At 43.0% G+C, this 17,098-nt stretch overlaps 1 protein-coding gene across 3 annotated transcripts in view; it reads right to left on the reverse strand.

Moving 5' to 3' along the window:
- The window catches only part of KDM2B (lysine demethylase 2B), a 106,216-nt gene that overhangs the window by 78,871 nt on the left and 10,247 nt on the right, over window positions 1-17,098 (reverse strand). For all 3 annotated transcript variants that reach the window (XM_040080518.2, XM_058422770.1, XM_058422771.1), the window contains exons 5-6: window positions 2,788-2,966; window positions 1,074-1,180 (exon numbers count right to left, since the gene is read on the reverse strand). In XM_040080518.2, the coding sequence (XP_039936452.1) occupies window positions 1,074-1,180; window positions 2,788-2,966 (286 nt within the window). The remainder of the gene's footprint in view (window positions 1-1,073; window positions 1,181-2,787; window positions 2,967-17,098) is intronic.

The following is a 17,098-nucleotide window of genomic DNA, read 5'->3' on the forward strand; positions in this document are numbered from 1 at the left end:
ACATTTCCAAATGCATGGGGCACTCCAATCCACATCCAGTTACTCTAATGAGCAGTGTGATCCTTTCAAAATGTAGGAATATCTTTAACTTCCACTGAAATCAGTGCTGCTGAGCATAATCCCCAATGCCTGTCAGAGTCTCTTCTTTTATGGAGACCTTTACATTCCAAAATGTTTATTTTTACAGAACAAGAGTAAATGCTACATATCACTTCCTGACTGCACACTCCTTTATATCTGTTAGTACCAATCTATTTTACAGTTTGGAAGGAGTTCTGAGTGACACCAGAGGTCAGTTCAACAGCAGAGCCTGGGATTCTGCCAGCATTCAGTCTGGCCAATAGAACAGAAACAGCAGTGAAGGGCCTCCAGGATTACCTGGTGTTCATCAGCCATACATCATTACATCATTAAAGGAACTCCTATCTCAGCTCTACTCATTCCCATGAAACTTGCAGTGCACATTTTGAGGCCTCCAAATAGTTCCTTTTTTCCAATCACCACATAAAATGTTTCAAGACATTAAAGCAGAAGAAAAAGCAAGGTGAGCCTATGCTTGCCCAAAACCTAGAGCAGAGAGAGTCAGAACCAGGACAAACTGCTCTTGTGTCCAGTCTCAAACCTGCCCTGAGCGGGTCCTGAGCCTGGAGAGTCAATCCAGTCTTTGACCTTGCTCTTGAAAAAGTGAATAGAAAAGCAAACTGGCAGGAAGGGCAGTGACAGAATTTCTAGGAAGTCACATGCACCTATTAAAAATAGACTTCAAGCTCATTTCACAAAACAATTCTCAGCTAATAACGTCTGTCATTAGCAGTTTATAACCTGGGCAGGATCTGAGCCCAGCCTAGAGCAAGACTCTGACTGTACTATGTGACATCTGTGTGATGTGAACTGATTTATTTGGGCAGCACTTTCAGAGAATTTACTACTTAAGGTCAGTCTGCCACTTTCAAAACGGTTGCTCAAAACTAAAAAATAAAAATGCATTTTTCAAAGAGACTTGATTAAAGATTGTATTCAGCAAAGATAAAATGATTTAAGGCAGTCAAGAGCAGAGCTTTTTAAAGACTTACTTTTTCACTTTGGGGTATTTCATCTCTGAAATAGCATTGGTAGCATCTGTCTGTCTCTCCTTCAAGTGCTGTGGCCACATATTATCCACCCAGTCGACTAAGTCCACCTGAAACACCACCAGAATCAACTGTTAGCTCCTGAACACAGGGTAGGACATATTCTTGTTGGCTAAAACTGCTCCAGTGACAGCAGCAGATGCTCCCAGACAGGGAGAACCTCGCTGTTCAGCAAAAGTCCCATGTGCCCGACTTGTTAAACTGCAGCATTTCATCCCCACAACTCAGCCCCTTAAAATACAGGTGAAGGAGAGCTTTACAGTCAATTTACCTGAGTGCAAATTCTGTCTCATGGGCACCTGTGAGCACCTTCTCTTGTCCTGTGTGGGACATTTTTGTATGTGAAAACAAAACTTGCTTACTGCCCTGATTCGGAAATGATTCCCACATTCTGATATTGCAACACAGAGTTTACACAGCAGGGAACCTAAATCAGGCTCAATACTCTGCAGGATTCAAGGGAACACCATATACAAATATATGGGAGCTGACTTTAGGTACTGGACTTTCACAACACCCTCTCTGCTACTCCCATGGGAATGCAAATCTCTCTTTCAATGAAATCCAAATATTCTGGTTTTACAAACAACTGTGAGCTCAGGCCATTTTAAACAGCTATGAAATAACATTTACACGTGATAACAGGTACCTAACTGCGTATTTAATTTCTAAGCACCCAGGAAATTTGCACAGATGTTTTAAAAGCTCGCTGAGCACAATGTGTTTGGGAAAACCGGGATCAATTGAACACAAGAAACTCCCCAGAGCTCCTTCAAATTGCCCGCTAAGTGTCTGAATGACAGCAAAAAAATCTGAATTAACTTCTAAATATGTGTTTAATATTCAATTTGTGATCTGTTTGTAAAAGAACAAAGCAGTCTAGTTAATTACTTCTACAAATCTATCTGTGACCTGCTTGGGCAGAAGTGTGGTGTTTTTATTGTCTTCTTGGGTAAGAGATGTCCCCAGCAGAAAAAACTGCTGCCATAACTAGAAAAGGACTTAGGTGAAAAGTGTCTGAAAACAAAATATCATAGAGCTGTAGTTGTGCACCCAGCTACATGGTAGCACAGCACACATGGCTACATTTCAGAGATAAATGAAATTATCTTCACTAATAAGGTCACAGTTTCACACCAGTGACTCCATCGGGAATAAAATCACAAAAGCCCTCTACCTTTAAAAAGTATGTACAAATGTATCCGCTTCCACTACTGCCAAATCTGACATAGCAGTGATTATGCTGATTTAATTATGTAAATATTTCTACATTTGACAATTGTGCTTCCAACTTTTTTCGCTTTGGGACCGCGTGAATGTATTTTAGGTAAAAGGACCGTTCATATATAATGAATCTAAGCTTCCTTAGAGGAGGAAAAATACTAGATAGGTATTTAATTTCGGGTGAAGTTTCCCCTAAATACCTTGAGAGGAACGGGTGTATCAGTGCAAATTGCATGATTAACAGCTCATCAGGTACCTAATTCCTGTAAATTAAGTTTCACTGTCAAGGAGACCAGCTTTCTACTTGGCTAAAAATGAGATCCTGACACTAAACGAGCAGGAGTTCCGGGCACTTCCCACCACCTTGTTTAAACTCCCTGATTTATTTCTGGGAAGAAGCTGAAATAAAGCCCCTCACCACGGGCTCCCTTACCACGTTGGGCCGCTTGACAATGTTCTCCAGCTTGGTGTGACTGAACTCCAGGCTGATGACGTTGTAGAGCTTCTCCCTCTGGGCCTCTGGGGTCTCGTAGTACCGCACAAACTGAGACATGCTCATCTCCACTCCTCTCTGTGTGTTCACATCCATCACATCCACGATCCGGCGGCTTCCTGCAAACACAGCAGCAGTCTCAAAACATCTGCCTTGCCTTCATCATGGACATGCATCTATATTATTTATATTTTTATATAGATAGATAGATCAATTCTCAGTGACTGCAGGGAAACTGCAGGAAAAAAGGAAAAGAGAACAGTACCAGCCTCTCCATGGGTCCTAAGAAGCTCAAGCAGAGAGCAAGGAACTAACTTGGAACTGGACTTTTTGCACAATATGACACTGAACAGGTCACCTGGTGCTTCACAGAGATGTGGAGAGCCTTTTCCTCCTTTATGTGAATTGATGTAAGCAGAAGTACATTAAAAACTATGAAGAAGTGATACAATATGGTAGCAGGGGGCAGGCGAGACAAATTGCTCTCCAAATCATACTGCAATTTTCTAAACATCCATATGTCTCTCAAGATGCTTTTACTCATGTACAAAAACTATCCACGGAGAGCAAAAACTGCCTTGCATCACTGGGTACCATAAACTGCAGAACGTTCCCAATTCCAGTCATCACCAGTGGGGATGAAAGCACTAAATGCCACAGAGGAGTGAGCTCCCACTTTGGATCTCTCAGTGAAAACTAGAGGCCATACTTTCAGCTCCTTGAGTGGCAGACATACAAGTCTCATTAGCACCAGAATGTTGAGCAGCAGTTTTAGTCGAGCCTTCAGCTTTACACAGATTAATCCACAATCTTCTCTTTGGCCAACTGGAAGGTTTCACCTCTCCCAGCAATTTCATCATCCTAATTAGCAGTTCATTTGTGTGTGAGTGAGCAGGAGCCCATGAGAGACATGCCTCATTTCCAGGAGAGGATTCCAACAAACAAACTCGCAACGCTTCCAAAAAATATCTCCAAAACAATTTTCACTGCCGAAGAAATAACTCAAAATAAATTGCATTAATACAAAATGTAGGGTTGATATGCACCATCAGAGGGAATTATTAATAAATACAGCACCTGGCCTATCGTGTGCTTGGGAGCAGTATTTCAGCAAGAGTGATAGCTTGGATTGCTGCTCTCCATTACAAACATCCTTAGGCCCTGATAGCAATGACAGTGACAGATGTGATAATGATTCTGTAAAGGAACTCAAGACCATAAAGCTTTAAAATCAAAAAGAAAAATTTATATAGTGTAAATCTGGGATAGTCCCACCAGCCTGTCAGTCAAACTCCTCATTCTGAGGCCAGGGAACAGGAGCCCAGCCTTGGGCTTTGGACTGTCTGGAGTGTTGCCACCTTGAGGCAGCATGGGGAGAGTTTAAGTCACGTGTGAAAAAGCACAAGAGTCCTTAAATTTGGCATCTGCATGTTTGAAACAACATACATAAAATCTAGTTATGGGTTGGAGGGTTTTGTTGTGTTTTTTGTAACTGTAAGCTTTACTGTCCAGGGGAATGTCTTTTTTCAATTCCACAGCTGGGGTGGAGCCCTGTTAACCAGGCCCCTATTGAAAGGCATCCTGATCTCTGCTTCCAGAGCCTGAGATCAAAGCATGGCTACAGCCCAGAAGGGTTAAGGACACAGATACTGAAAAGTTGTATTTGAAGGCTGCATGGCTGAGCCTGAGATCTGCCATATTTTAGTCTAGGTTTGATCTCATCTTTGCTGGAAGCAACCTTGTAGAGCCTCTCAATTATCCTTTCCAAAAGAAAAATCAGCAGTTACCTGATGAATTAAGAGTTTGAGGAGCAGTTCAATAGCAGGTTTGTTAAATGAACACGATTATCAATTACAGGCAGAAGAGCTTAAGATTTGAATTGATAATCTCTTGACTTCCAAATTAAAGAGTAATTTGAGGGGATGTTTTTCTCTTAAGCCACAGTACTGTCAAACAAGCCCATACATAATGATGCTTGGAGTACTGCTCACAGAATTTGAGCTGTATAATTACAGGTTCACGTCCCGGTGTTCACTGCCCACTGCACAGCAGCTCTGGCTCACTGCCAGCTTCATCTCTTGTGTCCTGAAAAGATTCAGCTCTTTCTTCTGTCTCCTGTTCCTAGTATAAGGTGAAAAAATATCATCTAGGAGAGTAAAGAGCAAGGGAAAGCAGCACACAGAGACTCCAAAAAGTGATGGCAGGCTGAGAGATCTCAGGTCAGGCTGGGTTTCTGAGCAGCTCCACACACATTTTACCATGATCTATTTCTGTTAACCCATTCCTAGGCATTCCCTTACCACGCTCTCACCATGTTCTCAAAGAAAGGACCCCACTCAACCAAGCCTGGGGCAGCCCAGCGGGTCCCAGCAGGATCTCAGTGACCCTGGCAGCCTCTTGCCCTCATTGCCACCTGTCCCTCACTTCAGCTCATCCCTCACTGGACGTGGATTAACAGACACCTGGAGCCTGGCAAAGCCTCTCACTGCTGACAGGGGAAGTTTCAGTGCACTGTGCACCACTTCACCCTTGACTTGCCTGGATGTTTTTATCCAACAGATCTCTGGACTGGGCAATGTGGGATTAAGAGGCACTGCCTCATCTCTGGCAGCAGATGTGACTCAGAGGCAGAGTGGTGATGCTGGGGGATTTTACAGCCCAAAGAAACATCTTCCTCTCTTGCTGCTTGCTCATGGAGCACAAGTGAATCCCCAAAGGATCACAAAGACTGTAACTAAGAAACAAGCTAGTGCCATCTCTGACAAGGGGAACAGACAACAGCAAGAAGGAGACAGAAGAATCAATTGCAGGGATGTAAGTTGGAAAAAAAAAATCCATCAGGATGAGCTACAGAAGAACTATGCTTTACTTAAAACCTTAAAAACATATCAAGTTACTCTAGCCTATGTATTAGTAAAATTCCCATTAAAATTAGGAGGACAATAGCACATATAATATCATTTATTTAGAGGCCTAATGACCAAGACACTGTAAAGATTCTAACAGATTGAATTGTACAGCATTTCTATATGATGTATTTTTTTTTTTTTCCCCACATAGAAATGAGCATCTGGAGGAAAAACTACTTGTGTGGGGTCCCTGCCTCCCATTGCCCACCCTGGACAGGTTGGTTTGGTACAGACTTGGGTGTTTTGTGTTCTGGGCTTCTTGGTAAAACAAGAGCAACAGGGAAACAAACCTTGTCCCCTTGTCAGAGGGAGAACTGCCCCGCAGGAATGCAGGCTACACAGGCACCTTCCCTTGCACCAGCAAATGATTTCCCAAAGCACAGCTCACCAGGCCCACCGCAGACACTTCGGGAATGATGGGCTCCAGCTCTGAAGTCATTCAGCAAAGCTCGCATTGATCTCCCCTGCAGAGTTTGCACCCACACTTCCCTTCACATATAGAATACTGTAACAATCTTCCAGAGAGAAAACAGGGAATGGGAAATGCTGGGACTGTAATAATTTCCTCTGTTGTCCAACAGCTGCCATTTCTTATTTCTAACAAGTGAAGCGCTGCTTCCCCCTGCACTGAGCTTCAGGTTATCCAAGCTGTCAGACTCCAGCCTTCAGCATGGCCCATCCTTTTCCATGACGTGGATTTAGCATGGATATTTGCAGCAATGGAAGCAATGCAAACATGAACCACACAGCAGAGTATGAGAAATGCACAGGAGGTGTGAATCAGAGCTGCAAATGACACCAGAGTTTTCTAGGCTGTGGTCTCTTCTCCAGCGCAGCACCAGAAGGAAAAGGAAGAGGAAAGAGGAAATGTCCTTTCTGTAAGAATGATTATCAAGCCTGTCCATTAAGAGGATAAAGCTACCTTGGGGAATTATTTTAACCCTCTGTGGCTGAATTGAGATCTATGCTGAAGGTACAATACAGTGTTGACAACCAGAAACCAACCTCCAATGCCGAGGGACGGGCCCGCTGGTCCTGCCTAATCTTTATGCTTCTTACGAGGAAAAAAATCCTTGGTTTGTAAAGCAGGATTTTTGGCAGAGCCTCGGGAAATCTGCCAGCCTCGCTAGCGGGTTAATTGTACCTAAAGACTGAGGCTTTGACTTGCATGCCTGTTAATCCCCCCGGAGCTCCCGGGGCTGGAAGCACGTATTCTTCTGTTGCCCACGGGAGACTATTATGATATCTCCTGCTAACTGGGAGGGATGTGAATCCGAGCAGAAAGACCTTGCTCAAGTATTCCCGACATTCCCTGCATTTCAGAGCGAAGGTACGAACAAATTAAGAGACGCGTCCCGATCCCATCGCTCCCAGTGCCACCAGAGGGCACAGAAGAACAAAGGGAAAGGAGCCCGGACATCGCGCACGGCTCTCCCCCACATCTCCTCACCCAGCACCTTCCCCAGCACCTCGGGGCCCCCAGGAAAGGCGTACCCCACAGGACACCCGCTTTGCAGAGCTCTCTGCCTCCCCTCGTCCCCCCGGGCCAGGTCCGTGTCCCCAGCGCCGGTCTGGCCGTGCAGCAGGAGCCTCTCAGTGGGGTGACGGCATCTCCTGCTCACGGAGGTGTGAAACTGCCGAGCCCGGCACGAACCTTCCCCTCGGGCCCCTCGGCGGCTTTATCATTTGATATAAAGGTGCCGAGTTGCGATAACCCCGTGAGGAGCTGTTTGCACACAACAAAAGGTGCGCAGAGCATGGCCGCAGGAACAGCCTGAGGAACCTCTTCAGCTTCAGTGCTACAGGACTGGGCTGGAGAAAGGGGCTCAGGCAATTGGAAAATATGGAATTAATCAGTATCCTTACACCTACCCAAGCCATAATTTTCAGTGATTCTTAGAAGCTTCAGCCAGTGAAAAACACATAGAAAAAAAAAAAATCCTTATACAAAGAAGCATTTTACTTCTAATTTTTTATACAGTATCACAATGCATTAACCTGTAGTATAAGCATACTCCAGGTGGCTGAAAACACGGAGCACACAAATAACAATTATGGAAAGAAAAATCATACAAGGTCCAAGAAAAGTGGGACAGGATATAACTTTGGTGAAAATCTCATGGTTTATTCATCGATCAAATTTATTTTAAGACCATTAATCGTTTCCTAAAATGTCTCAACATATCCCTAACGGTAACAATATAGAAAAATGTTATAAAAATTATAACCTTTCTGCCCTCTGAAACCTCATCATCAACCCATAACGAGGAAAACTTGATTTCCCTCATACTTTGCAATTAAGAAATGGAAGAGGACTTTCAACTACACCCACATTACCAATCAGCATGTGCACTACACCAGCAATCCTGCAGCTCCCCTCTGGTCTAGAAGGGGATTTGAAGGTGTCAAAGGGTTGGCAACACCCCCACACATCCTGTACCCACACTTATGAGAACATCTGAAGAAAGATATAGCTATGATTATATCAAAGCTCCAAAACATTCTGGTATATTTTTAGGTAAAGGCACTGCACTTGAAGGGAATTTTGAACTAAGGTATATCGTGACACTAAAGCATCACAACTGCCATGGAATATTTAGGATTTTGGGTGGGATCCCTCCAAAATAAGACAGCTCATTTCTAGTCTGGATGAGCTAAAGCAGAGGATGTTTATTGCAGAAACACAGTGTGCTGTGGGGAGTTTTTCTAAAACAGCTGTTCTGCTTGATTTTCCCATGTGGACAATTCATCTTTAAATCCACCTGTAGACAGAGGCTTTGAGATGCCTGTGACCACACCAACATCACTTCAATTCCACTTTCAAGTCCTGACATCATGGAAATACTTTCTCTTGAGAGGTTGTATTTTTGTTGTAATGTTCATTCAAAGCAGATTTATTGCTTAAAAGTTATGTATTGTTTATATCTGGACATGAACATGACTGTTTTTAGCAAAACTATCCCAGTTTAACCAAGAATTTTTTTCAAGAGTTTGCCTGTTTTAGGCAAAGGACAAACTTAAAGAGAGCTCAAACAGGAAGTTCAACTCTAAAAATAGAACTGGTTCTACTTCCAAACTGGCAAGTCAGCGGACGTGCTAAACATAGGCAAGTGAGTGTTATAATATTTCATTTTTTACTGCTAGGGGAAAAAAAAAAAAAAAAAAAGCATAATGAGAGAGCATCAATTGTCTTATTTTTATTTATTTTATTACACGTAATTATGGCTCAAAGCTCACTCAGTTCTGATGCACAGTGGAAACATGACAGAGGTGGAAGGCTACATCCATCACAGCATAGCCCAGCACTGGTTAGTGCTGAGAGCCAAACAAGCACCAAAAAAACATTTAAAAAAAATGTGTATATATTCCTTCACCTTTCTGCAAGGGAGAAAGAGCGAGTTTTCTGCTGGTTCAACATCCTGAAGCACCTCATACAAAAAAGAGGGAAAGCCTGTGCCAGCACACAGGAGGGGATGGGAGAGCAATGCCAGAAAAGTGAGGAGAGAAGGGAGAGAATGAGCAGGACGCCAATTTAGAGTTGCTTAATTGGTATGGCAAAAAAATTGTTGGATGCAATAGGGAGCACAAGGAACAGAGACACTTCCCCTGGTAACATAATAGGCAGCAGCAGCTAAACTAGAGGCCAGTTTCAGTGACAAAGAGATGGTCTGGCACCAGAGCCTGGTACCGGTGTTAAAGGGAGAAGTTTCTATTTCCAGTCCATCAGGAACACTGGGTAAGTTTTAACCTCTGTCTGCCCTAGGTCCTGGTTTCATCATACAAACTGTTCACCAATACTCAAGAAACTGATGAGGCTTAAATAATTTTTTAAAGCGGGGTCAGCTGCCTGCCTGCTTCCCAGCACAGTTCCACAAACATCAGGGGAAGGATGTGCAGCCAGCACCGGCGCTGTGGGGAATCCCACGGTGACACCAACCACAGCCCCAGCTCCCTCCTGCTATTACAGACTGCAGCTTTTCTTCTTAAACAATAAGCTGTTTAAGAGGCACAAAACCGGTGAGTGTTAAATGAAGCAACATCCTCTGAAAGTCTGCAATACAACACTTTAATAGACAGAGATTTCCACTTTATTCATGCACTGCTCCACCTTAACACTGGTGGATGCATAAGTCCCAAAGGGTTCCTTCAGAGCTGCTACAAACCAGTTCAATTTTCAACAAATTAGAGCCCTCAGACTGTAGGAAAATCACTAATGGAACCTTCACTTGAAAAAAAATCCATTCAGAAACTTTGCTGTCTAGTTACTAATTTTAATTCTGCCCAGGAGAGAACACAGTGCAGCTCCACAAGTTTGTAATTCTCGCTAGCCCTGAGCTAACATGGAGGAGGGCAGACATCACATTAGGCTGTCTCCTTGACATATGGGACTGCTGGTGTCCCACAAGGAAGGGATAGATTCCATGGGAAACAAAAAAACCTTTCCTGTCAAGTCCTACTGGTCCTGATTGCAGCAAAGTGTGTTGATCTCTCTATCACTATTGGTTCATGGTTGGAAAGAGTATCCTGAGAGCACTTGCTTGAGTCTGGAAGGATTTATCTGTACTTCCTCACAAACTTCTATGGAATTAGGGAGTAAAGCAAGTTCTGTACAGTACAGCAGCTTCCCCAAGGAAAGAGGGATACAGAGAAAACAGGAGAGGTCGCTCAAGGGAAAAGAAAGAAAGAAAAAAGTACAAAGACAAAAGGATGAGCCAATAAACTTCCAGTGCTGTACTTTGGAAAGAGAAACTAGACAGAATTGGAATCAATCATTTCAATGAAATAGCACATTATATTTTATTTTATTTTACTTTTATTGTCCAGATGTTTCCTCTTTGCAGTACTCAAATTTAAAAATAAATGCAGCAGCTAGGAGTCTGTCCAGCTCATACCAACAGTACTTATAAACCCCTTTGTTGACAGACCATTGGTTTGACTCCATCTGAGCTTACAGGCACTGGGAAATTGTCATTTTCAGTGCTAATATTTATTTGCTGATTTTAGGCCTGATAGCACATTTCCCAGTTGAAAGCATGAAGCATGTTGACAGGCCCAACAGCATGACTGTGAGCAATTTGGAACTTGACTTTAAAAACAAAGCATTTTTTAAAAAATAGCGCGAGTTTTTAAAACAAGCTTTGGTCACAAAACAACATGACGGAGGAAACAATTTATTTTTACGGACTGGATCTCAAACACATGTTTCTGAATAACATCTGAGACAAATCAGTGGGGCCCTGATGAAAGCTGCTTTCGGATTCTCCATTTTTCCCCTTGGGAAGTTGGTAGGCAGGTACAAAACCCAGCTCACTGAAAACACAGGTTTTGGGTTTGTAGCCTCAGATCGATGGGAACAGCAGTGACATGTAATTATTTTACAGTCACTTGTGAGGAACATCCAAGTTCAGCCTCCTCCTGCAGGGAGCCATCCTCATCTCCTGCTTCAAGGTGCTCTTGGATCCCCTGCTCCTCTCAGCTGTCAGAGACATTTAGGTCTCCTGTGGATCTGAGTCCCTTGATGAACTCAGAGTCCAGAGGTACCCTCAGTGGGAATTCTCACAGCCTGAGGAACACATTCACAAGTTGGTATAAAACTACAGACATTGGCCTTCCAAACTATGGATGTTTCATTAACTCAGTTTTCTTAATATTCTAACAGTCCCACTTACATGAAAAGAAAAAAAAAGCAGAACCCAGAAAGTGAGCCAAGCACAGGTGACACAGTGGGGCACAAAACCCCCGTGAGAAATAAGGGGAGAAATCTTACAATGCATGGAAATATTTCATCCAAGTACCTCCCCTCCCATGAGATCAGTGATGACTCCTCTCCCCTAGAACAGCCTGGTCCAGTGTGTTTTGGAAAATGCATTATTTGGGCCCCAGGAGCCGAGCACAGACCTCGCTGCTCCCTCCTTGTCCCTCCACACAAGAGTCCTGGAGACACAGCAGTCAGTGACTCCTGACTCAGCTCTTCTGCTCTTCCCAACGTGGCGTTCCCATTCACAGGACAAATCCCCACACCAGGGGAGAACCATACATCTTCATCAAGACTCAGATGCAAGTCTGGGGGCAGACTTTTGCACTTCCTTTGAGCAGCCAGTTTAATTTTGGGAAGTGCTCCTTACAACAGAGCCTCTCTAATGAGCCTCCCTCCTAACTCCTCTCGGTCTCCAATTTCACAACTTCCTTGAAACAAATGGAGCGTTGCTCTATAGAAAAAGCAACACTGGGTCCCTATTCAGCAGAAATGATGGAAAGTTTTCTGAGCTGCAGTGTGTGGCTGCTTTGTCCTTCTTTTGTATCTACACAGCTAATTTTCTTTCACAGGATGGAGAACTGTACATTGATTAAGACAAAATTTCCCCTACTTGCCCGCAGACCACACTACGAGCCTCTCGACTTGCTTTGTAGTTGGATGTGAATTCAACCATGATACAATTTTCAGAACAGATCAATTTGAGAGGAGCAGCAAACACGCAGGAGGAATGAACCAAAAAATCACTAGGAAGCAGCTACTCAGGGACACTTCTCTGATTTGCTTTCAGCTTTTTTGAGTATCTGCTAACAAAAAGCTGAACATTTGCACAGCCAGCTCAGGGACCATTGTGCTGACACACCACAAGAAATGCATGATGATGTAAAAGGAGTGTTTTACACAATCTCTGCCCTCCCTCCTGCCTTTACCCACCTGACCTGCAGTCACCACCAGCACCACAATTTTCTCTTCCATGGAAACACAGCTCATGATTCTTGATTCAGTACTGAATGAAATTTATACATGTGTATGTGTATACATCTATAAATGTGTGTACAGTTTTTAATAGCTATATAAAACATTTTATAAATCCAGAATAATTATTACCTACAATGTTTATATCTCTTTCTATTCTTCTTTCAATATCACCTGCTTCCAGAAGCATGGATTTGGGGGGGGGGGTTGTCTCTCTGTGAAGTACCTGGCATGCATATTCTCATTTTAGCTGGAATTCCTGGGGACTACAGCAATGTGTGTATTTAAGAGAACAAAAAAGGCTGGATGAAAGATGCAGAGCCTCACATAGCTTATGGTACATTTATGGTAGGTACACTTGATGGGAAGTAATCCTTTCTGTCCCAACTGAATTTAAATTATTTACATCAGCCTGCTGACATTAACTGGTCAGGGAACTTGTTCCTCCCCAGCACAGTCCCTGCACAAAGAGGCCACGGCTTGCTACATTCACATCATTTGCAGTTTAGAGGAAAACTAGAAACTGAGACTACCTAAATTCTGATTTTAGCAGATCATTTCACTTTTCAGCCTGGTTCCCACCTGGGAAAACAGGGCCACACTTTTTACTGTGCACCACTACACTGCAGAATTGCAGTTCCTCCTAGAATGAGGAAAATGTTGCAATAGCAAACTTCACAAACCTTGCTTAGGGCTCTCCCCTGTGGGAAAAAAAAAAAAAAATCTAAACAGCCAGGTAAATACTCCTTTGCAGGTCTGATTTCATCCGCTGATGTAAATGAAAGCTCAGATCCTCACTTCAGCGCATTATGATGCACTTAGTGAATAAACCATGAGCAGATGTATAACAGCACACAGCATCTCCTCCAGGACCTGTCAGCAGCACGAGGGAAGGCTGACCTGCACTTGCAGTGCCAACCCCCCCCCCACTTATAGGACTTTTCCCTTGAAAACATCGGGGATTTAATAATGTAATTTATTCTATTATCTGGCTCCACTGACACCATGATTATAAACTCATAGTTGAGGCAGAGACCTTCACATATATTTCTTTAAACAGTCAATTTGCAACTGAATTTTTTGGCTCAGCTCCTGTTCTTTTGGTGTTTCTAATGAAAAGGCAAATCCCAGCAATAATCAAGTATTTCTTCAGCCACTCCCACCAAAGAAAGCAACAGGATATGTAGAGCCTTGGTTTTCCTTTCACCCTTTGTCTTGAGATCAAAGCCTGCTGCCAGGTCTTTAGGGATTTGACAGAATCACAGGAATCAAATATTGAAATGATCTATTAGGTCCCATCTTGTGCATCATCTCCTTGGGCAGATGAAGATTGGCCTTTGCAACAGTTACTGGAGCTTGCTTATGTTTGCTCGTTACTGCCATACCTCAATGCACAAATCGTATCACAATTAAAAGCTTTGCTGCTTTCAACTTTTCTTGGATTCTTTATGCAAGATGAAAACACCAAAGCCTTTCAATGCAGTTTGTGAGCACAGCAACCAAACATTTCCTAAACTTGTGAGCATCAGGGCCCAGTCCGGTCTACAGCATCAGATTTTAACAGCAAATTGCATGACTGATGACACATCCTCTGCTACTCCTACACTTTTTTTTTCTTTTAATTCTATAAATAAACCCGTAGTGAGTTAGTTAAATAAAATCAATCAGTGAGTTGATGTCGGTTGTTAGACCACCCCATGAATAGTCTAAGTCCTGTACTTGCACTGTTCCCACTGATACAATGCCTGGCTGGGCACGGTGAATTCCATAGGACAATGCTGCTGATCCTACAGAAGTGACCGCTCTGGTCACAACTTTAACCTCTTCAGCCCAGAGATCACAATAACCCAAAGTCTCTTTTCTTTTTTACAATGCTCAGCGTGTTTGAAATCTCCCCTTTTGCCACTTGCTGGGATTGCAAGCTCCACTTTGGGGGTGCATAACAAATACCTACCCTGGCATGCAAAGCTACACAAGCCCAGCAAGGGAGGAGGTGAGGCACATCACAGACCCAGCACCACTTTCATTCATTTAGGTTTTTATTTACTTTATTTAGGTGCAAGTGTAAAAGCTGGGATTTAATAGCCTTAGACTGTCAGCCTGTGGCAAGCAAACTGAAAACAGGTCAGCTAAAAATTAGAAATAAAAGCAAATACATCCAGACTGGCCACTACTGTTTAGAGAGAGACACTGTGCTCGTGCAGGGCCTGCACACCTACCCAGGGAGACAAAGGCAGTGCAGAGTCACAGAAAAGCAGATACTCCTCTAAATTCACCAGTGGTGACCCAAGAAAACCTCTTTAAAAAACCCCAATAAGAAGTAATCAGAGAAAGAGCAAGGAGCTCAGAGTGACAGACTGAGGCACACATCCATGAGCACTTCCTCCTTCTCTCTCCCTTACATGGTTCACAGCTTCCAAAAGTATTCAGGGCTGCCAGCTTCAGACTGTGCTATCTCCATGAAGGATAATATAAAGACAAAATTCAAACAAATGACAAAATGGAATGCTTTGGTTTTCTGACATCAAAGACTAAAACAAATGACTGCATTCAGTCCTTGAATTCAGGAGTGGCAAAAGCTGGAGAGGGTCCACAGTGACCAGGGAAGCCCTGGCTTTCAGCAGCTTGCTGAGCAAGGCAGTCACCTTTCTCCTTGCTCAGCCCCAGGCAAGTGATTCCCCTTGTTCTGCAGAGTGTTCGGCATAAAACTCTCACACAGGTACTTATGTGCAGAGAGTCGAGCTGACAATCTGGGAAAATACGCTTCTGCATTTCTGCCCATCTGTGACAGGCACCCCTATGACAGGCGCCAAAGCTTTTGTGCAGATGTGGCAGATGTTTAAAGACACTCTTAGAGGGCCAATGACCCTCAATCAAATTTTAAATCAACTTATGAAGAGATGACAGTGACATTCTCCCTTTCAGAATTAGCAATCAAATCTACCTTATGCAATGAAATGACAAAGCCGAAGAGTTATTAAATTACAACAGAACTTTACATCTTTCAAGAGTTGTCTCAAGTTCCTGAGCAGGCCAGGAATTCCTTTCCACTTCTCCATTTGTATTCTTGGCTCACTGCCATTTCAGAGATGAGACATTTCCAACTGCTGAAATTAATCCATCAGCTCAGGTTTTACAGAGCATCCAGGATATGGTTTGTATGGTGGGAGTCTGCTTATAGCCATGGGATGGGTAAAGGAAAGCTGCTGTAAGGGCAGAGTGTTTCATGCACACACATTACACATGGGTGCACAATCAGGCACCCGTGGCAGAAACAGGAGCTCACGAACATCTTCAAACTAAATTACAGCTCGTTGCTGCATTTTTCAAGCCAGGAAAGCAGAAAAACCCATCAAGCAATGGCAATGTTTTTTTGGAAGTCTGACAAAAGACTAAAAAATAGACACCTGAGCTCAAGTAAACACGAACAACAATCGAAAAACACTTAAAAATTAAAAGTCCTCTTTAAATTCTCCTTATTATTGCCACAGACCAATGTTTCCAAAGGGAGATTTAAAAACTTGTTATTTCCCTGTGACTTCTAGGTACTCCTCTGTGAAGATGGTACAACAGTCACATTAGAAATAGAAAGTAAGATTTCAGCAGAGTTTGGGACCAAAGGCTCATTAACTTCCCATGGAATTTGTGTGCTTTGGAAAAATCCAGTACCGTGTCCTTAAAGGGTCCTGTAACAAATGTTTTCCTCCTGATTCAAAGGAGAAAAGAGAACAAATGGGAGGTTTAAAAAGCACCAGCAAACTATGATGATGAGCACTTAAAAATCCAACAAGTTTACACAGAACACAACATTTTTCAGACTGTGTTCTCTCTCTATTGACTCCCACACACAATCAGATGCAGAGTTATGATCATTCCATTTTGCATTCACCAAACATCCTTCCCTCCCCAGGTTCAGCGAGGGATTGAATAAGTTTTGAAAATACCAAGTGTTGGAAATGCAAACCTGGAGGTTCAGGAAGATCTGAAGGATCTGCTAAAAAAATGCAGGGATAATGACATATCAACATCTCCAGTGACAAGAGATGTTAATAAAACAGGACTTTTTAAGTCCTTTATTTGAATATTAGATAGTGAGTGTAGCACATGTAACCTAAAACTAAAAAAAACCACCAGCAATGATATGCTATAGGAAGATGCTCACTAGTGTTTCCAGAAATACTGAGTAGATAATTTTAAATTTTGGCAGGGAGACAGGAATTCCCCCGTGTGCTCTCAGTATCAATGTGGCTGTTGCATCCAGCACCAATTCCACAGCGAGAAAAATGATTTGCCACATGAAACTGTGATTTTTCAGGTGCAACTTACAATGCATTCCATTTCCCAAATATTTTAGATCTTTTGAATGGAAGTTTCCACCTGTGATGCCAAAAGTCATCAGCTGTATTATAAAAAGGGCAGGTGACAATGTTCTGGGCCACGTTATGGGCTCAGCACAATGACTCCAAAGGGAGCTTGCCCGAAAATGATATAAAAGGACCCACGATGTGATATCTGGCCAAGAGCAGGTACAGGGATTGCTGATCCAGCTGTGAGCAGGCACGCTCTTACATGAAACCTAATGTCAAAGTTAATTACTAATGTTATTTCTGCT

This window comes from Hirundo rustica, chromosome 17 (assembly GCF_015227805.2).
Source record: "Hirundo rustica isolate bHirRus1 chromosome 17, bHirRus1.pri.v3, whole genome shotgun sequence".
Lineage (NCBI taxonomy): Eukaryota > Metazoa > Chordata > Aves > Passeriformes > Hirundinidae > Hirundo > Hirundo rustica.